Source organism: Pollachius pollachius (assembly GCF_949987615.1).
Source record: "Pollachius pollachius genome assembly, chromosome: 4".
NCBI classification, from domain to species: Eukaryota; Metazoa; Chordata; class Actinopteri; order Gadiformes; family Gadidae; genus Pollachius; species Pollachius pollachius.
The window spans coordinates 28,563,815-28,585,139 of record NC_136937.1 but is presented as its reverse complement, the minus strand read 5'-3'; the positions used below and the strand labels follow the sequence as shown (position 1 = coordinate 28,585,139).

Genomic DNA, 21,325 nt, shown 5'->3' with positions numbered 1-21,325 from the left:
ACGTCACGTATGGTGAATCACACACGCAGAGAACAGTGTTTCTTTCCTTCAATGTCAGTGCGGAAACGGTACAATACATGATAGCCATTCTCAAACTTTAATGAAATAAGCAGGTGGTTCGGTACAGAACAGTTCACTTTAACGGGATAAGAAACAGTAACGAGTGTGTGTACAGAACAATGCAGAGCGAGCGATTAATCACGCTGTTGGAACCAGATGAGCCCAATCAGAGTTCTACTACTCCTCCACGCCAACACTATGTGTGTGTGTGCGTGTGCGTCTGTCTCTGCCTGTGTGTGTGTCCCGTGCATTAACTTGAAGCAAAGAAAGCAAAAGCGAGAGATTAAATTGGGCAATGTTCTGCAACGAGCTGTGCAGCTCCTGACTGATGTTACACCGTTGTTCAAATCACCGACTCTAACGATGTTTGCTGCTCATTACAGGATGGAACATGAGGATCCAGAGGATGATACGATATGAAGATGACGTCACAAAAGCGCTCGCTCACTTTCTCTCTCCGTCTCACTCACACACGAACACACACGAACACACACACACACACACACACACACACACACACACACGTCAGCTGGCCTTGTCAGCCAAAGTGCTGCAGGGTTTTTAGGTATTAAAATGAGGAACAGGGATGGTAGTTAATCTGCTGTTCACATGGGACCGGCCATTATGGAGGAAAGCACACTTTAATAGGATTCAGTTGGAGCGCATTTTTAGCTCTCTCTTTTTGTTTTTAACCAATAGCAGGAACTAACGCAGACAAAGGTTGGAAGAAGGAACAGACAGACAAACAGACAGAAAGGGCAAGGGCACAGCTATGAAGACAAATGGTTAATACTGAAAAGTGACACATGGCCAAGAAAGGGATAAAGAGACAGAAATGTGTTTGGGGTGAACGTGAGCTTGAGAGAGGAGGAGATACGGGACACGGTGACGCTCTAAGTGGAAGAGCAGGAGAGAGTATTATCAGTATCACAGAGAGAGCTGGCAGCTGGCCAGGACACCCTCAAACAAAACAGTGAGCGCATACACCACAGTGATTCCCTCCCCCCCCCCCCCCCCCCCCCTCCCCCCAGAGGACTTCCACTGTGGTTTGTTGTGTTAGGCTCCGAGTTCGCTAGAGCGGGACAAGGAGGGCGTCGGCCCCTGGGGCACGTCCCAACACCTCGTCCTCATAAATAAAGCCACAAACATCTGAGGTTCGAGAAGTCCTACAGCTTGGGGCTAAGAATATAATTGCATTTATATTGGGACATTTTGTGTAATTGGTCTTTTTTTTTTATTAATATCCTTTTATCCACCCTGTATAATGTGTTTACGTATCCGCTACAGTGGCGCCCCTTAGGTTTTGTTTTGTTAAAGAATTATATGATTATCTTTCTTTATTGGGTCCCGCGCTAAGAATATGAAAAGTAAGCGCTAGATTTGCTTCGGGCAGTTGAGTGGATGTGGGTTCTGCTCTGAGGTGTCCTCGCTAATTGCTACCTAACAATAAAAAGGCAAGGATACCTAGTGAGTGAAATAGGGATGGGTTATGCATTTGATGATTTCCCCACAAAGAAAAGCAGGACGTTGTTTGGGGATGACCCATCTAAACAAAACTAAATATCAAGACACATAAACAAAAGTGGTGCAACGGATCACAAAACTCAGATCGGATCGTGTCACGGTTTTTGAGTCACGGTCGGATCATTTTCGGATGAACGTCAAAAAAGATAACAAGACAAATGTAACTTTAAATAAAATCTTCAAATAAGTAAAAACAAAATAAAGTGAAAAATTTGGTAATAATCCTGCTTCATTTAAGCATGGTCAATATTTAAAAGAAATTGCAATCTGAGGTATTATTCCTTCTTCTTTTTAACATGGATAGTAAATAATCCCTAACCCTAGATTTACAACTTTAAATTCAGGATGTCTGCATTGCCTGGGGAGAGTTTAGGAACGCCAAATAAAACACGGCAGAAACTGTATTTCGCTATGTTACTTGATGATGTTGTAAATACCGGAATTGTCCTTTAAACACGTGCCGGTCACGTGAACGCACAACTTTTTTGTATTTATCAGCCGATCCGCGGATCACTTGCGTCCTGAACCGTGAGTGTTGATCCGCACGGGTCACGGGTAACCCGTGATCTGTTGCACCCCTAATAAACAACCAGTAAGCGTTTCGGCGACAGAACGCCTTAACCATTGTCTTAAGAAGATACCGGAATAAAAGTGCAAGTAGAGATAGATTCAGAGAGAGAAATTCAGAGGTAATGCTTGAATCCAATTCCAAGAACATGCATCTTACTGAATTAAATTTTCAAACGGTAAGACTTTCAAAGGCTGGGGTTGGCAGAGCAGACTCGGATGAAGCCGGAGTCAGTTTGGCATGGCCTGGGAGACTGCTGGCTGGCTGGCAGGCTGGTGACTGGCTGGCTGGTGACTGGAAGCTCGTTCCAAGCAGTGCTGCCAATGCATTTATTCGCCCTTGTCCCTGCCCTAGCGGCCTGGCTGGATGTACCACAACAAACAACACTATGGCTCGATGGGAACCCGCCGCGACCTGCTGGACCCACTGGGTCGGGTTCTTTGTGTGGCCGTGAACCAGTCGTAACCAGTAGTAACCAGTAGGGGTTTCAATTGCCAGCTGGCAGGTTCTGTGTCCGACACTGATTCTTTAGCTAGACACGTAACCAGTGTCTGCTCCTTATGGATGTGCGTGTATTTAGTGTCACTTTGGATAGAGGTGTCTCCCCAAAGACTAAACGGAACACAAACGGTGGTACGAGGTTATCATTTTTTCGGCTCCTAACGTGAGTAAGGAATGGATACGCCCGTTAAATCAGCCGGTGTGCAATAGTCACCAGAGATTATCTCAGCCTAGTAGGGCAGATCATCAAATGTAAATCCCACGCACATAGTTTGATTGTGTGAGGCCTACATTCACACACACCCCCTCCCCCCCCACCGGCCTGCCACATCTGTCTTGTGGTCGTGTGGTGAGGCGTGTCAGATGCTACCGACAGCTAGCATAGCCTCTTGTGGTGCGTGGTAATGCCTTTTGTCTATGTGTGTGTGTACGTGTGTGTATGCGTGTATGTGTGTGTGTGTGTGTGTGTGTGTGTGTGTGTGTGTGTGTGTGTGTGTGTGTGTGTGAGTGTGTGTGTGTACAGTGTGAGCTGTACCTGAAAACCAGTTTATGGCTAAACTTAGAACAGGGGAACCCCAGGCTGTGGACTGATGATACGCAAGCAGTTTAATCAAATAGATGAAAAAGGACTGTCAATCTGTCAGAAACTCAGCCATGTGGCAGTGGTCCTGCTTTGGGAGTTTAAACAGGCCATGACATGGACCGGTGTGTGTGTGGGTGCCAGAGGTACACAGGTCGCCTTTTGCAGGTTTTTGGGCAACGAAAAGTCGGATATAATTGGATAACAACTGCCAATGGTCGGGGCTTGTCACTGAAAGGACGCGGTGTGTTTAAAGCCTACGCCCACGACATGGGTCACAACCTTTAAGTCAACAGATTAAGACAATAAAGACATTGGTATCTCTCCAGCCCACAATTAATTTAATTTAATGACTACAGAATATGAATATGGTTCTCTAAAGCCATTGAGACTATAATTCCCGAATGGACTATTGTCAGTTCAGCTCCCTTCAGGAGTGAAATGCTATGGAAATGACTGAGACGCTTCGCATGAATAATGAAGGAATAACAACAACATGGCAGTTGACCTTAATATAACATAAGAATAAAATAACAGGATTCCTCCTTTCCGGACTTTGACAGCTTGAGACGCAACTGCTGGAATCCCACTCAGCAAGGTTTGGTCTCAGATACGTGATGATGATAAGCAAGAACAGGGTTTGATCCAGAAGGAGAATCAAAACAGTTATGGCCATATCTACATGCTTTGGCTGCACATCACATGCTTTGCTTAAGGATTGTTCATGAAAAGAACCTCATAACAGTGTTGGACACTGTAGTGGCTGCTCACATGATGTGATTCAGGTGAAACGTATAGGGGTGGGGTTGGTCACATGATGTGATTCAGGTAAAACGTATAGAGCTGGGGTTGGTCACATGATGTGATTCAGGTAAAACATGAGGGGTGGGGTTGGTCACATGATGTGATTCAGGTAAAACATATAGAGCTGGGGTTGGTCACATGATGTGATTCAGGTAAAACATGAGGGGTGGGGTTGGTCACATGATGTGATTCAGGTAAAACATGAAGGGTGGGGTTGGCCACATGATGTGATTCAGGTAAAACATGAGGGGTGGGGTTGGTCACATGATGTGATTCAGGTAAAACGTATAGAGCTGGGGTTGGTCACATGATGTGATTCAGGTAAATATGAGGGGTTGGGTTGGTCACATGATGTGATTCAGGTACAACATGAGGGGTGGGGTTGGTCACATGATGTGATTAAGGTAAAACATGAGGGGTGGGGTTGGTCACATGATGTGATTCAGGTAAAACGTATAGAGCTGGGGTTGGTCACATGATGTGATTCAGGTAAAACATGAGGGGTGGGGTTGGTCACATGATGTGATTCAGGTAAAACATGAAGGGTGGGGTTGGTCACATGATGTGATTCAGGTAAATATGAGGGGTATGGTTGGTCACATGATGTGATTCAGGTACAACATGAGGGATGGGGTTGGTCACATGATGTGATTTAGGTAAAACATGAGGGGTGGGGTTGGTCACATGATGTGATTCAGGTAAAACATGCGGGGTGGGGTTGGTCACATGATGTGATTCAGGTAAAACATGCGGGGTGGGGTTGGTCACATGATGTGATTCAGGTAAAACATGCGGGTGGGGTTGGTCACATGATGTGATTCAGGTACAACATGAGGAGCCATAGTTGGTCACATGATGTGGTGGCGGGTCACATGGGGGGTTGGGTGGGAGCGACATGCCAACAACCCCTCCACCGCCACGGTGTGTACATCAGCAGTGGGCCGTCGCGACACCTGCCACGCCGCAACACCCAATTATAGTCTCCGGACTCTGACGCGGCAGCATTCCCACACACAGTGGGCAACACGCTAGCTGACAACACGCTAGCTGACAACACGCTAGCTGACAACACGCTAGCTGACAACACGCGCGGAAGGGGGTACCGACATGTGGCCTTCTTGTGTGCCTCCTGAGAAATGCCTGGAGGAGTACACGGCGGGGACGGCATGTCGTCAAGTATCCCTTAGGTAAGGGCCAGCCCAAGGCCCACTGGAATCTGGCATTCGTATGGCTTTGCTCAAGCCGAAACGTTGACGTTGACTTTGTTAAAGCAAATTAATTGTACCATTGGGCAGTGTTCGCTACAGTGCGTTCAACTATAGTCTATATGCATCATGTCTTGGGTTATGTTTGGCTTTCAAAGAACAACGAGGCAAGTGCAGACCCCAAACCACAACAAAAACACACAAGTGATGGAATAGCACCAAAACAAAACAATATTTTAGCTCGATCTGTACACAATCGCAATATTTACAGAATAGGTCTGATCACTACTATGGGCCTTAAGTGAATGGATAAGGCCCAGGTCTGATCATAGTGAGGGGATAAGAGCCAGTGTGGATATTGTGCAAGATCCTAAAAGGCACTGCACCTGGCATCATTCTTGCTGACCCTTACGATAGTATTATAGGATCACACACATCTGATGACTACAATAAAAACATCCTTGCATCATCTTGGAAGATCTACTCTCTGTAAGCCAGCCATTGATGTGGGATCAATGCATGTTTTGTACAGCTATGGTGTAGGCAAGAATGGTTTGTTACAATCCCACCACCAGTCCTGCCTTTTCACCCTGCATGGGCACCATATGATGCCAGCACGATGAATATGGATAGAGCTGTATGAAGCGCACACACACACACACACACACACACACACAGTAGGACCCAAGCCTGCGGTAATGTGTCTGGCAGGCGTCGATACATCGTTAGTTTGTCACATGCACGGTACACACCCACACCCACCAGGACTAGTGCTCTAATGACTCCATTGTCTACGAAACACCCATTAGGCGCGCTTTACTGCGCACACAAACCCACACACACACACACACACACACATCATGGGTGGAGTCCCTTTAGGGGAGGGTGTGTGTGTATGTGTATGTATGTGTGTGTGTGTGTGTGTGTGTGTGTGTGTGTGTGTGTGTGTGTGTGTGTGTGTCAGTAGGGGGTTGATCATTCCCCTATCCGTGCCTATTCCGCCTCATCTGTCACGGCTGACACCACATTATCACAACCTCCAACCTCCCCGCCACTACGTCTCCCAACTGTCCATCTTCCTGCATCGCTCTGTCGTTTTCCTGCTCTTGATCGGCGGAGAAAGATGATGGGTTTCTCTTCTCTCTTTCGGTGTACTGCCATTTCATTTGTCGTCTTTGCGCTTGTGGTTGTAGCAAAAGTGTGGCTGTATTTTTTTTGCTGTGATGTGTGGCAGCTACTTTTTGTTTTATAGCCTGTATTTGTGCATCTTTAGCTTGAGGCAGCTGTCACTAACATTCAAGAGACGTATAGCAGCAAATTGCAAAAGAGAACAACATTTCGAAACCAAACAACCCCCAAAAAAACACCCTACACACCCTATATCTGCTTCCCTCCATACGCATCACCAACATTTAGAAGTGTTGCATTTCACACGTCTGTGATTGACAGGCAAGATGGACTGCCCGATCGGAGAAGGGATGGCCCTGATTGGTCGGTCTAAAATCGAAATGATCTCATAGAGGCAGACAACTAGAAAGAGATATTGGCTCAGAGCATTTCACTGTCATTTCAAACAAAGGACACTCACACAAACAGCGTTTCTGCATATCTGTGCGTGTTATCTGAGTTGAACCATGACACGTTGCTAACGTGAGGACCTGGGCGTGCACCGCTGCGCCTCTGAACAGCGTGTCTCCAAGAGTGCGTGTGAGATAAGCACGCCACCTTGAACCTGTCAGCCCAGGCAAATTTGCGCTAAACACACACTCAAGCAGCTTTGTTCTACAGAGCCGAAACCGCTCATCAACACACACACACACCCCTGGATCACACCTCGAATGCTGCACCCGCCAAAACCAACTGGGTAGTGACTGGCACAGTCGGAAAGGATGTCCGCCACCTTTGCCCAACTGAACCCCTTTCAGTGTGTGTGTGTGTGTGTGTGTGTGTGTGTGTGTGTGTGTGTGTGTGTGTGTGTGTGTGTGTGTGTGTGTTTAATAAAGCAGGGTTCTGGGGTTGTTGCCCAGGGCTCCAGTCTGTGCCATTGTATCTTTCACAAAGACGGGGCGAAATGTCACACCAATAGAGGCGGGGATGGAGACAGGGACGGGAGAGATAGATATAGAAACGGAGAGAGAGATACAGAGAGACGAGAAAGAGAGAAAGAGACGGGGACGAGAGAGAGAGAGAGAGAGAGAGAGAGAGAGAGAGAGAGAGAGAGACGAGGACGAGAGAGAGAGAGAGAGAGAGAGAGACGAGGACGAGAGAGAGAGACGAGGACGAGAGAGAGAGAGAGAGAGAGAGAGGGACAAGAGAGACGAGAGAGAGAAGGGGACGAGAGAGAGAGACGGGGACGAGAGAGACGGGGACAAGAGAGAAAAGGCGAAAGAGCGAGACAGAGAAACACAGACAGAGAAGACGAAAAGAAAGGGGAAAGGCATAAGGAAAGGATTTGAGGGAGTGGAAGGAGACATGATGGGAACAGCTTGCGGTGGTCTCTTCAGGGGGCGAACCTGTCACCAGAACAGCATCGGGCGGTCTGCTCATGACTGTACTAGCGCTGAGAAGAGAGTGTGGTGTGGAAAACGCTGGATAAGATAATCGTACATCTTCCATTCAAACACTGCCAACAGTGTTGTCATCAGGTTTTGATAAAAAGCATATCAGATAATATATCGATTCAGCTGCAATGAATGGTCGTCCTATAAACATATTTTGTCCAGAAGGTTACATCCAAACCATTGAAAACAGCACATTATGTGTGTTGTGGTAGACTCCAACATGTCATCATCATGTGGCTGCTACTGCTGCTGTTGTGCTTCATGAACCAGGTATAAACTCAATTCAAAAACTAAAGTTTCCATAACTTTCCTTTTGGTGCAGAACACATCAATAACCAGTGTGATATCGTGCTGTCTTCTAATGCAATGTAGGGGAAAGTCTTTCAACAGCCCTGTGATCAGATCTTAGAACAATACTGAAGGAAAGAAGTGAAGGGAAGGAGCGGGAAAATGGGTTGAGATTTGCATAAACGCTTTCATGTGCACACAGACTCGCACAAACACGAGTGAGGAACATGAAATGTATACAGAGAAAAACTTGCACTTTTTCGGTGCAAACTCAATTGTGCACATATTAAAAACATAATAATATATGTATGCCTTGGCGCGCCGCGCACACGCAAACACACTGACACACACACACACACACAGGAGGCAGAAACCCTAACAGAACCAACAGTCATCAATCACAGGTGTGGAGATCCGTCTCTTTGGGGGGGTTGTGGGTGTGAGTGTGTGTATGTTGGGGATGTGTGCGCATTGGGGGTTGTGTGTGTCAGCGAGTGTGTATGTATGCATGTTAAGCAGGATGTGTTTTTTTTGGGCAACGGACAGAAGCTGTGTGCACGTCTGTTTGCCGTTTAGACACTCATTTGCATTTTTGTGTGCAGACTTGTGTGTCTTTACGTGTGCATGTGTGTGTGCTAATAGGGGGACACCTGGTCAATGTGATTGGAATAACTGCCCCTAGGGGTGACCAGGATGCCATAACAGGAACAGGAATGGGTTCGACCAACCGCTGCTGAGCTCAGACAAAGAGGCTTTGTTTGATTGGCTGAGGGGCAGATGAGACTTTCACAGTGGGACTGATTGAGGGGAGATAAGACTGTGTGTGTGTGTGTGTGTGTGTGTGTGTGTGTGTGTACACACGAGAGAGAGCTGGAGAGTGAGACAGAGTCAGACAGACAATTCTGCTGGTGTTTCATATTTTGCCTGATATAGACCTCCCAGTCAGACACAAGAAGCCCAGTGTATAATTTCCTCATTGTCATTCTGTGTAACAGCCAGTGACACTATAAACGTGTACGTGATGCCGTCGCCACTAGAGCTAATGTGCCATAACAATGAGAAAATAATCAATTATCCTTTGTATAATTCATCCACATTGAACTAGGAAAAGACTGGTTGTCTTTCAAAAGCAAATATCTGTTTATTGCATCTTAATCATTGTAAGAGATCTTTTTGGATGCTCATTAGAAAACACATCATGCACTTCTAATGGGATTCGTGTTTCATGATGGGTGCCTATATTTTCATTGGATATTCTGCAAGATGGAACCACCCGTTCCAGGTCCTCATGAATGCTGCGGCTATTACAGACTCTAAGTGCTACTGTCCTGTAACAGAAGCTTCTTCAATCCACCATAGGAGCCTGTACAAAGCCACACTGTTATTAAATGTGACCATTGTTCGTTCCTACTGTAGCCTACATCTTGGTCATGACCTCACTGTCAGTCATGTACTGAATGGAAACTAGCATGGAGAGAAAAAACAAGCAGCGTTCAAATGTTGATGTTTTGATTGCCCCGTGTCACAGCCAGGGTGGAACTTCCTGATGCGCCGACGACATCACCTCCTGTGTGATGCGCCCGAGACTTTCCATCAGCGATTGCGGCCACCCAAACCCATAGGGTGGGATCAGGGATGTATGGGAACTCGGCGGGGCTCTTTTTATTTTCGTTCCAGTGAAGATTCGAGGAGCAGGTAGACGGGAAACAAGTCAAGGGTAGACAGCCTTCAGCACAGGATGTCCAGGAAGTGCTTTAAGTTTCGCCGGGACATAAACACTATTTAACGGTGTGAGTAAATATCGAGTTTCCATTCACTTCACGGGGTCGTTGGGTTCGGTGGGGCTGACCTTTGACACTGGGTAGGCTGCGTGCAGGAGGTCCGTGCTCAAACAGTTGAGTGTTGAGCTATTGGTGTTGGGTTTCGCCTCGGTGTGTGAACTCTAGTCTGTGAGTATGTGTTGCAAATTGGTAAAATAACAAGTCAAAGATTGAGAGGTTCGGCTGTTAGTAGCAAAGCCCTCTCAAACTAAAGTAAGATGTGTATGATAAGCATAGTGGCCCTAAAATGAGATTCCACTGTTACATGGTTCTACCCTAGATCCCTGCATGCCTGTGTTTCCTATTATAGAAGGTGTGCAAATTGACCGTAACATTGCACCGCAATTTTTGCAGAATTGCACTATTGATCGAATCACATTTCGAATGGTATCGGCACTCTAAAATCCTTATATTGTATCATCGGGCTCCCGACGAAAAGTAGCTATACATTTACACGCATAACTTATGTTACTTGTAACAAACATGGTATACATCAACGGTAACGACCCCTGAGATTTACGAGTCCACAGAGCCGTGACCCCAACACGGCCTCTTATACTGGGGTCGCGGATGAAGCCGTAGCTAGCTGTCCAGGACGGCTGCGCGGATACTTTAACGACAGCTGAATGGCATAGCGGTGGGCTGTTTGCAGCTAAGCGTGAAGCCTTTTCAACCACCGTGACCATCTCCATGGCATAGCGCCGGCGGCGCCAAATCGGGCTAATCCTGGTGGGACTGTAAGCCGCGGGCCTGAAAGCCGCGTCCCTCGCGGCTAACGCTAGCTCCTGGTCTGCGCGCCGCACACAGGGCAGGAGATGGGAGGTTAAGGGCTCCCTGGGGACCAGGCAGGTCCGCCCAGCTGTTTTGCCTGTCTGAGGCCAAGGGTAAGCTGGGGTAGAGTACCACCCCTGGAGTGAGCCGAGGAACGTTTGGAAAGGCACCAGCGCAACTCAACTGGACTGATGCACCGTAATAGTCTCTCTCTCTCTCTCTCTCTCTCTCTCTCTCTCTCTCTCTCTCTCTCTCTCTCTCTCTCTCATAGAGAGCGAGCAAGCGAGCGATGAAAGAGGTAGACACTGAAGCCCAACAATGGAGGATCGACAACAGAAAAGAGGCCGCGTGTCACCGTGATTACATGCCTTCATGTCAACACGGCAGACACACACATTTCTGTTCAGACAATGGCCAAGATTATGGCGACATTTCCCCTGCAAACATAGCAGCCCCAAAATGTTATGTTTGAAGGTCAAGTCCACTGGAATTCCCATAATTCACGGCCAACCTGGGAGCCAAACGGAACGGGAAAAGTGAAGGATCAACAGGCTGCTTTCTGTCAAGAGACAGCAAAGACGGCACTCTTCTTATAATCAATTCATTTCCTGCTTCAGCGTTTACCCTTACTTATACCTCGTTTTTAGTTTTTAATGAGAAGATTTAAACCATGAGTAGAAACCCCACCAATGATGAAGTCCGCCTCAGGTGAACAAAACAGAAATATGTCAATGGAAAATGTAGCAGATTCCAAGCATCTCCCAAGAGGGATTGGGACCGGGGCCCCAGCAGGGCCCAGTGTGTCCCAACAGAACACAGAGACAGCTGGGTTCCCGGTGCCAAGCCCAGAACAAGAACAGTTTGTCCGTGAGCAACGCCAGAGCGCTTGTTCTTCCTCTCCATGCGACACCTGCTGGGGAGCCACACACACACACACACACACACACACACACACACACACACACACACACACACACACACACACACACACACACACACACACACACACACACACACACACACTTTGAAAGTGCCTTCCTGTAAACGCTGAAAGCCACACAGACCAGTCATCAACGCTTAATGCCTTGCTCTATGCACCAAGCCCAGGTAGGAATGGTGGCGCCTGACTTTGATTGCATCGTCACAAGCACAGGGGAACCAAAAAATGCACACGCAACACACCTGCATGGTTAAAACACGAAGCGTGTGAGCCACGTTGTCCAGGCACACAGGTACACACACACACACACGGGCTGCATAATCATGCAAATATACTCCGGCACACTGACCTAAATATCTGCCTTTTAATCATGCGAGTTGGATCCCCCCGGTCCCTCTGCCTGGTTTCATAACGGTGAGAGCCCTAAAATGGAGCCCTCGTTTCTAACTTCGGGCTGATTGACACACCCCGACATATAGTCAACATCAACCCAGGGTGAACCACAGTCTCCTTTGTTAGGCGGTACAGGCGGTCGCTGGGTTCAGAGGCTGATGTGATTTGGCCGTCAGCGGCGTGGTCATTCTTCCACCTCATGTTCCCGTCGTCGTTCTGATCAATGGTTAATGCTCCAACCACAAGCCCCGGTCAGGGTCCTGTTGTTTGGTGGGCAGGGTGACAGCCAGAGGGCTGGTGGTACGGTATCAAAGCGTTTGTAACAGAGCTCGGGTTGGTGAGCGACGGGTCGATCCCGATCGGTTGGGACAACAGAGAGCCTCGAGTAAAAGCGTGTAAACATCAGGCCGTAGCAAACAGTTAACTTGCCTCAACTAAAGACAAGCTAAAGCTTAGAACTTTAGCTGGTCTAATCCTCTAAGAAGCCCTCCCTCGGCTCTAACCTCCTTCGACCCACGTTTCTAGCCATTATTCTGGTTTGCTTGCAGTTAGGAGGAAGGAAGGTGTAGCTCACACACTCAGGTAAACCCGCAATTGGCGAACAACATAGCTACAACACGCATTTGTCTGCGTTTCGTTTGCCTGTTTAGCCAGCCAGACCAGTACGGCTCCGTCCATCTCTGTAGGACGCTAGCCAGCGCGGCCCGGATGTTTTGGTGGAGCTCTGTTACGTCAGCGTGTGACTTGGCCCTGTGACAGGGGTCAGCCTTATGCAAGAGCTGCCTCCACCAATGGCGGTGCGCGGGATATACATAGCCCTGACCTGCGCTGGCACACTAGCGCTGGCTCGGGGTTGCTAGCGGCTCATTCATAACGTTAGCTCTCGATTGCTGCGGAGGAGGAGGAGGGGGTTTGTGAGGTAGCGAGTGCGACTTGACTGGCCCTTCATAGAGAGCTTACTGAGCTGGCCCCCCAGCTGTCACTCAAAGCGCACACACATAGAGCCACACACACACACACACACACAGGGTCCAATTTGCTGCAGTTGTGGGTAGTCTAGAGGGAGACGGGGGCGGGGGGGGGTGCCGGTGGAGTGAACACTAGTGGCAGCACAATGTTAAGAGGAGGACGGGGATGCATACACACACACACACACACACACACACACACAGGCCATCCACACATGCTCTTTAACCCTAGAATGACCTGGGACGGGAGGGAGGCAGAGCTCAGCACAAGAGCTGGCTAATTACCACAAAGTCAGTGTGCGTGTGCGTGTGCGTGTGTGTGTGTGTGTGTGAGACAGGGGGACAAAGAAACAGCCTATAACCCGAGAAGCCCTCAGACGACAGACAGGGGAGGGAGGGAGAGACTATGGGAACACTTAACATTGTTTTATTGCACATGCTTGTTTGCTTTGGCAATGAGCTGCATGTGCATAGCACAGGGGGAAAAAGAGAGCGAGAGAGACTAGCCAGGGCTCATTTACCCCCCGCCCCACCCCCTCACATATCACGGCCGGATGCAGCATAATGCTGTCTGATGCTGGGGTTGTTATAAATGCAGCACCGCCTTGGCAACCGAGTCTCCATTAAGCAAACCACATGATGGTCGAAACCCCCCCACCACACTGCCATCCGCCATACCTCCCTCCATCATTCACTCCATCCAACGGCCCTCATAGCTGGTGTCCCCGTGTGTGTGTCTGTGTGTGTGTGTGTGTGTGTGTGTGCGCATACATTCTTCTCCCTGTGTTTTGCATGGCAGTGGAACCGAGAATGAATGCAGCACACAGTAGTTGGTTAATGTATGCGCACAGAGAGAGAGAGGAAGAGAAAGAGAGAGAGGGAGAAGGAGAGAGCGAGGAAGAGAGAGAGAGAGAGAGCGAGAGAGAGAGAGAAAGAGAGGGAGAAGGAGAGAGAGAGGAAGAGAAAGAGAGAGAGGGAGAAGGAGTGAGAGAGAGAGAGAGAGGAAGAGAAAGAGAGAGAGGGAGAAGGAGAGAGAGAGAGGAAGAGAAAGAAAGAGAGGGAGAAGGAGAGAGAGAGAGGAAGAGAGAGAGAGAGAGAGAGAGAGAGAGAGAGAGAGAGAGAGAGAGAGAGAGAGAGAGAGAGAGAGAGAGAGAGAGAGAGAGAGAGTGGAACTGTGGAGCGAGGGAGAGATCAAAGACAAGAGTGAATAAGGAGCTTTCTTCATCTTGGATAGAATTCAACCTAACTATCGTGTGTGTGTGTGTGTGTGTGTGTGTGTGTGTGTGTGTGTGTGTGTGTGTGTGTGTGTGTGTGTGTGTGTAGTCATTCCTCGGGGGAGGGCAGGGGGGGGGGGGGGGGGGCTGCCTTTTGACATGCATGTAGCACACGTATTACTTCTGCATGGCTGTGGAAATAGGTCACACGCCCACATACACACACATAAACAAAACAGAGACGCGCACACACGCACATACACACTCTTTAAGACCACATGGACGGACTGACTTCCTGGACTAATCTCGAGCCATGGTCGGCAAAGCGTTTCGGGGTCAAATGTCAAGTCCTGTCCAATCTAACCACCCACCCAGCCAGCCACCTACACACAGTGCCGTCCATAAGGTGCGCTCCGGACCTGTTTGGTAATGGGTGTATTATATGCAATATATACATTTTCTAAATAAGGATTGTGACGGTGGGATTGTATCACGGGGGAAGGTGACTGGAGTGGCGGGTAAGGCCGTGGTGCTGCGTGAGGCGGAGCTGTGGGTTCCCCCGAGGGCAGTGTACTCCGCCGCAACGCACCACAACAACTGTGTGTTACACCAGAGTGTCCCTCGGGGGCTTCAGTCCCCCGCCAATCAATGTTGATGCATTATATATATTCTATTGTTAGTCAAAGTTACTGTATGATTCAAGAGCCATTATACAATGACTCGTATTACTGAAGGTGCCGCAGGTAAAATCGAGGGGCTATTATTGGAGATTTATTTGATACAAATGGCCTAGCCATACGTCAACTATTAGCGAGTGAATTTCCCAGTGAGAATCTCATTTTGTATTTGACAGTTAAGATCTTCGACAGCCTCCGCTTCATTTCTGACCAATCAGAGCATCTCTTCCCTGATTGGTTCGGGGAATCCTTCTTGCCTATCAATCACGTATGTGAAATGTTGGGCGGGATCAGAGAGGGCGGGGACCTTTTTTTTGTCCGTTTAGTTTTGAAATATCGTTCTTTCCTGCTCTCCCTCTCTCTCTCCAACTCCTGAATCACAACTAGTGCAGCTTTGATAATGACTCAGTCACACAGTGCTTCTCAAGGCACACAGTGCCTCACAGAGCCAGCGTGGGGGGGGTGCATCACCCACCTGGGTGATGCACGGTCGGCCGTTAGCAGCAGAACACCTGCCACCCACTACCGTGCTAGCCGAGTCACTAGTGGCTTGGTGTTCTGCTGCTAATGGCCGACCGTGCATCACCCAGGTGGGTGCTACTGGTCCATTGAAGTCGGGGGTGGGGATGTCCCCACATCCCATAGTAATAACTCGGCCAGCTTGTTCATCTTTAACTACGCCACACCTGCCTGCCAGAAGACATTACGCTATCAGTGAGGGGGCCGAGGAGCTGTCGTGGCAGACCGCAGATTGGACCGGGAGCCACTTCGAGGGGCCCCTGGTATTCTTGGAATGTGGAAGCCGGGGCTGTCGCACACACACAGACACACACTCGCGCACAAACACACACACACACACACGACCATCCCCCATTACCAGCGCCTCTGTAATAGCCACTGCTGTCATTAGGGTCGCACTTATCTTGTGGTCTAGAAAAGCTGCTCTTAGTTTGTGTGGTTGTGAGTGTGCGTGCGAGTGTGCGTGCGCGAATGTTGCACGTGGATACCAAGGTGCTTCGCTGGGACGTTTGCCGTCTGAGTGGACCGAGTGCCGGATGGTCAGCAAGTGTGTGTCTGTGTGTCTGTCTAGGCAGGCCAATCAGTCTATTTGTGTATGTCTGCCCATGAGTCGGTGTGTGTGTGTGTCCGGCGTTAGTCACCTTGAACTTGCACTTGATTTTCCGTCTGAGGTCTAAAGAGCCGGCAGATGTTGGTGTCTGGTTTATGTACACACAACGCTTCGTTGACCCCAGACTGTGGGGTCAGACTATGAAATTAAACTTCACTTTAAAAATGTGACTTCAGAGCTACTATTTGAGTGTAATTCGTTAGACATGACCATCCTTCAGCCATCAGTGGGTGAAAAGCAGTGTGAGAATATCGCTTGACCTCGCCCTGCCTCTGCATGAGGCCTTTGCCGTTTAGACTGCTCCTGGCTCCTTTTCGCCACCAATCAGGGCGTCTCCTCCCTGATCAGAGGCTTCTCTTTTAGGGGGGGCTGATCTTCTTCCCATTCCTGCACTCCTGTGTCGCGGGTCAGGCTGCTCATTAAGGTGCAGAGTGAAGCGGGGTGACCAGTTTGACAGTTTCACCGCATTTAGCCGGGGCCTAGGGCTCTCGAGAGCAGACACGTTGCCATGAATAAAAAACACAGCTGACGAGCTGCGGGTGGGGCAATCTCTCTCTCTCATTGTCACTAGGGTGTCTGTCTGTCTGTCTGTCTGTCTGTCTGCAGTACAGTACACGGTGACTTCCTCGTTGGGTTTTTCCAGACGCCCGTTCAACAGCGGAAAGAGGATGTTCGAGGTGTATGTTTACTTGTGCGTGTGTGTGTACATGCATGAGCCGTGCCATCAACGGCAGAGTGACACACATGCGTTCCTCTAAGAGCTCGACTTGTCTACCGCCTGATTAACAACTTCTGGCAAGTCGGAGGTGTAACCGCCGTTAAGTTTAGGCATTTGTTTAAAATGTTGGGAGTTTTTCTCACCCTCAAACACACACCTCTTTCTTGAGAAATCCTGTTCTCACCGGCGCTAAAATAGAATGCACTACACGTCGCAGTTTTTTGTAGCCTGTAAAACAAGCTAAACATCTGCACAATTACGCGCCCTATCTCTTAAACAGCAACTAAATAATACGGTATGTTAGCAATAATTACGCTAACTACAACACATGCACAGACTGGATTCGTTCCAAAACGTACAGGGGAAACACAATCACCAAGTAAAGACAGGAATGCTTGCATTGTGGGAACCGTAGTCAGTCGAAGAGCGAACACTAAGCAGTAATAAGCTGTAGTAGAAGCCAGTTTTCTAGAACAATCTTTGGAGGACCTCTCACACTGGGGAGGGCCCTGCATGTGGTGGGCAGAGCGGGATGCAAAAATGCGAACAGTTTATTTTACAACCGAGAGCATCAACAAGCCCGCCTCGCCTCCGGGGCGGCGGGTGGGGTGGCGGGCGGTTTGTGAAGGCCGTAATCTCGCAGCGGTGCGTGTGTTTTGGTTTGTTGGGTGTACTCTTTCACCGACTACAGACAACAGACCCCAGCTTGACATCATATCTCACTGCGGCAAGGGGAGGAGGGAGGGGAAGGGGCGGAAGCAGAGAGGCTGAAGTAGGGCTCTGCGCTACAGCGGTGGGGGAGTTAGCTAAAGAGACACGGGGAAGGCTAATGAACGGTAAGCGACGCAGGCCGGCCACTGGCACCAGCGTGATCAAACACCACCCGCCCGTCAAGATCAAACACCACCCGCCTGTCATGAACAAACACACACACACACACACACACACACACACACACACACACACACGTACACTTGAGAAAGGAGCCTTCCACAGGCGAGAGGCAGTGTGAGAGGACTTGTGACCGACATGTCGGTGAGAAGCCGATCTATCAATCAATTCAAACAAAGAGCCGAGGAAAACGAGTGCAGCAGACGAATCAATCGGGGGGGGGAAAGATTGGGCCTCTCATCAATCCCAGAGTTTGACTGAACCAGGAAAGATGGGAGCTCTTGTAGAGCTGCGGTACAGACAGACAAGACTTAACATAACTTGTTTTACTCAACCTATTTCACCATTAGCTACTCATTTACATGTGCGAGAGAGACACAGAGAGCCATAGACAGAGAGAGAGTGAGAATGACAGAGAGAGAGAGAGAGAGAGAGAGAGAGAGAGAGAGAGAGAGCGCAAGAGAGAGAGAGAGAGAGAGAGAGAGAGAGAGAGAGAGAGAGAGAGGGAGAGAGTAATGACAGAGAGAGAGAGAGAGAGAGAGAGAGAGAGAGAGAGAGAGAGAGAGAGAGAGAGAGAGAGAGAGAGAGAGAGAGAGAGAGACACGGACAGAGAGAGAGAGAGAGAGAGAGAGAGAGAGAGAGAGAGAGAGAGAGAGAGAGAGAGAGAGACACAGAGAGAGAGAGAGAGAGGGACAGAGGAACAGAGGGAGAGACAGAGAGTGACAGAGAGAGAGAAACTAGAAAGCTCCAAAATAAAAACAGGGACAGAGTAGGGGCCAGGAAGCCAAGGCCCCCGAGCCCACGTAAGGGAGCCTCCCGTTACCGTGCGCCGCCGCTCCGTTCATGCTCTCCGTGCTGGACTGGGACAGGAAGGCCCTCCGGGTGCGCCGCAGAGAACGCTCCGCCCCCACGGGGCTGCCCACGGGCGACCCCCCCTCTCCGCTGCCGCCGCCGCCGCCGCCGCTTCCCCCGCCGCTGTCCCGGCGGGAGAAGATCCCGCTGAAGAAGCGCACCAGCCGCTTCTCGTGGCCGCTGGAGCGCCCGCCGCCGCCCCGCAGGAGGTGGAAGGCGCCCAGCCCCGCCCCCCGCTCCCCCTCGGCGCCGCCCCCCTCCCGGGACATGCGCTGCAGGTCGCTGTTGTCCAGCGTGCGGTTCTTCCCGACGCGGGCGCGCTCCCGCCGGCTCAGCTCCGTGGCCGACGCCGTCTTGCTGAGCACGGCGCCAACCTCCAGGGTGCGGCTCTTCTCCCGGGGCGGGGCCGCCGCCGCCGCCGCCGCCGCCGCGTCTCGGGACAGAGACGACGAAGAGGGGGGTGCCGAGGAAGAGGAGCAGGAGGGAGGGGAGGAGGGAGAGGTGGCCGCGAGGAAGAGGTTGTCGTCGCTCTGGTCTCCGGCGGCGGCGGCGGCGGCGGCGGGGGCGGGGCCTGCGGCGGCGTGGCGCCCGACGCAGCCGGAGCTGCCGTGGTGCGGCTCCTTGGACAGGGCGCGCAGCCGCAGCATCTCCACGCCCGTCCAGTGGCGGAAGCTGAAGCTCCGGCGCAGCCGCCCCGGCTTGCCGTCGTGCGGGGGCGTGGCCTCCGGACTGGAGGCGCCGTTCCCGTTGCTCCCGGGGTCCCGGTCAGACGCCGGCGGTGACCGCGGCGAGACGGCCTCGGCCATCTTCTCCTCCGTGCTCTTAGCCTTCAGGAGTCTTTTCCGCCTGGGAGTGCTGCCGTTCTCGGTGGGGGACGGCGTCCCGTTGGCGTTGGCGTCCCCGAAGCCCCTCCCTCCCCCCTGAGGTGGGGACACGGCGGGCGGCGTCTCGGCCAGCGGGCTGGTCGCCGGCTCCCGGGCCTCCTTCTTGAAGAGGTGCTTCCGAGCCAGCTTCAGCCGGCCCAGCTCCAGCTGCCCCGTGCTGAACGTCCGGAAGTTCCTCATGCGCCGGTGCGACGGCGAGCTGAAGTCGTCCGTCGTCTCCTCCTCCTCCTCCACCACCTCGCGCAGCTGCTCGAGCAGCGCGCCGCGCTTCCGCTCGGAGGAGCAGTCGCGTCGCGCGGCGGCGCACGTCTTGGCGTTGTCCGGACGACGGCACGGCGCGGGGCTAACGTCGTTGTTGTTGTTGGCGCTGGTGCTCCCGTCGCCCGCGCTCTCCTTCTTCACCAGGGTGAGGGAGATGCGGTACACGGTTTTCCTGGTTGGCGTGTCGCGCTCCATCGTGTCCTCGCTTGTGATAAGTTGCATTCTTGACCGACCCAGTGACGTGGACCGTGCGCAAATATAAATAAACACTTTGTTTCGGTTTTTTAACGCTACAAAACGTTCCGAAGAAAACAGCGCACGGAAACGAGCAGCATGAAGAGGCGAGGAGACAGTTGGCACTTCAGACTATCCAGATGTGAAGAGAGAGATGGGACTCAGTCGCCGGAAATACATTCCAGTTATCCCAACGGATTTTGTTAACTAGGAACAAATGAAACACCCACACGTCCGTCCTCTCTGTTTACAACCGCGTACTGCCCCGGGGGCTGCTGACAAGCAAAGCTTTATAAACCCACCAGAAACAAACTACCAACCGGGCCCTGTTTGATCCCGTATGGAGAGCCGCTTTCCCTCGACCCGCTCGTGACGGCGCACGTTCACCTGCTTTCCTTTCCCTTTATTGACGTTCCTGCTCCAGTGTTTAGCTCCATTATAGACCGAGAACCGAGAAATCCCGACACCGTGGCCCGGGCGCGGCGAGCGCGACGTCCCCCATTGTGTGCGCGCACATCCCCCGCGGCGAAGCCAGCTTGCGCTCTCCAGCTGATGAAGTGCACTCCGGCGCTTTCATCGCGCCGGGTACAATTGTGATGCAAATGGGATCGGCGGTAAAACAAGCGAAACAAGAGTGTCTGCTGCCCGCTCTCCTCGTGTCTCGCTCCCGCGGTGGCTCTTACTTAAAAGACGCAGAAAAAAAGAAAGCGAGCGAGCGCGCGGCAGTCCCGTATCCCTCGCACCAGGCTCCTCTCTGTTTTACTCACAGGACAGTCTGCACGGGGACTCGGATCACCCAGCAGAACGGAGACCGGCTGGAACACACGGAGTGGATCTCAGAGGAACGGGACTGGACTTTTTTTGTCTTTTACATTTCGCTTGCTAGCGAGGCGATGTTAAAAACGTCTCATGACGTGATAATTAATGGTGAATAATGAATTGCGAAATAAGATATTAGGCTACACTAGCTATACTAGTAATTCAACTATAGTATAGTAATTACAACTATTCCAAAACAAATGAGCTAATGCATTGCTTTAGCAGAAGCAAATACTATGATAAATAGGAATAATCTCAGATCAAGGTGTTCTTTCCTTTTTGCACAATATATTAAATTCCTTATTGACGTATACTGACCAAATAGAGATAAGGTTTTGCAGCGCTTATTTAAAATTGCATTGCCTCTCTTTTAGGCATCCCAAGGCACACAGTTCGCCCGTTGCAGGGCACGTTGATCCACTCCGAGTTTTGCAGCGTGCGGTTCCCTTTCAGGGAGGAGCTCAGACTCCCTGTCCATCAAGACCTTTAAAGCTCCCCGCGACGGAGATAACCTGAAGAACGGCAGCGAGGAGCGATAACATATCTCCGAATAAAGAGCGTCAAGAGGGCTTTTCTGCTCCACACGGGAGACGTCTTGCTCCGTCACACACACGGACATGTTAAACGACACACTGATATTAATTCACAAGGGAATTATGATGA

The 21,325-nt window shown here is 50.5% G+C and overlaps 1 protein-coding gene across 4 annotated transcripts in view; it reads right to left on the bottom strand.

The window, feature by feature from the left end:
- agap1 (ArfGAP with GTPase domain, ankyrin repeat and PH domain 1) overlaps positions 1–21,325 on the bottom strand; it is a 134,355-nt gene that overhangs the window by 79,667 nt on the left and 33,363 nt on the right. For 3 of the 4 annotated variants that reach the window (XR_013811799.1, XR_013811800.1, XM_079734726.1), the window contains exon 1: positions 18,436–20,585. The exons of the other annotated variant lie outside the window; for it this stretch is intronic. Coding sequence is in view for 1 of the 3 variants with exons in the window: in XM_079734726.1 (XP_079590852.1) it covers positions 18,436–19,831 (1,396 nt within the window). In the remaining 2 variants the exon portion in view is untranslated. Of the gene's footprint in view, positions 1–18,435; positions 20,586–21,325 lie in introns of those variants that run through there. 4 annotated transcript variants of the gene reach the window in all.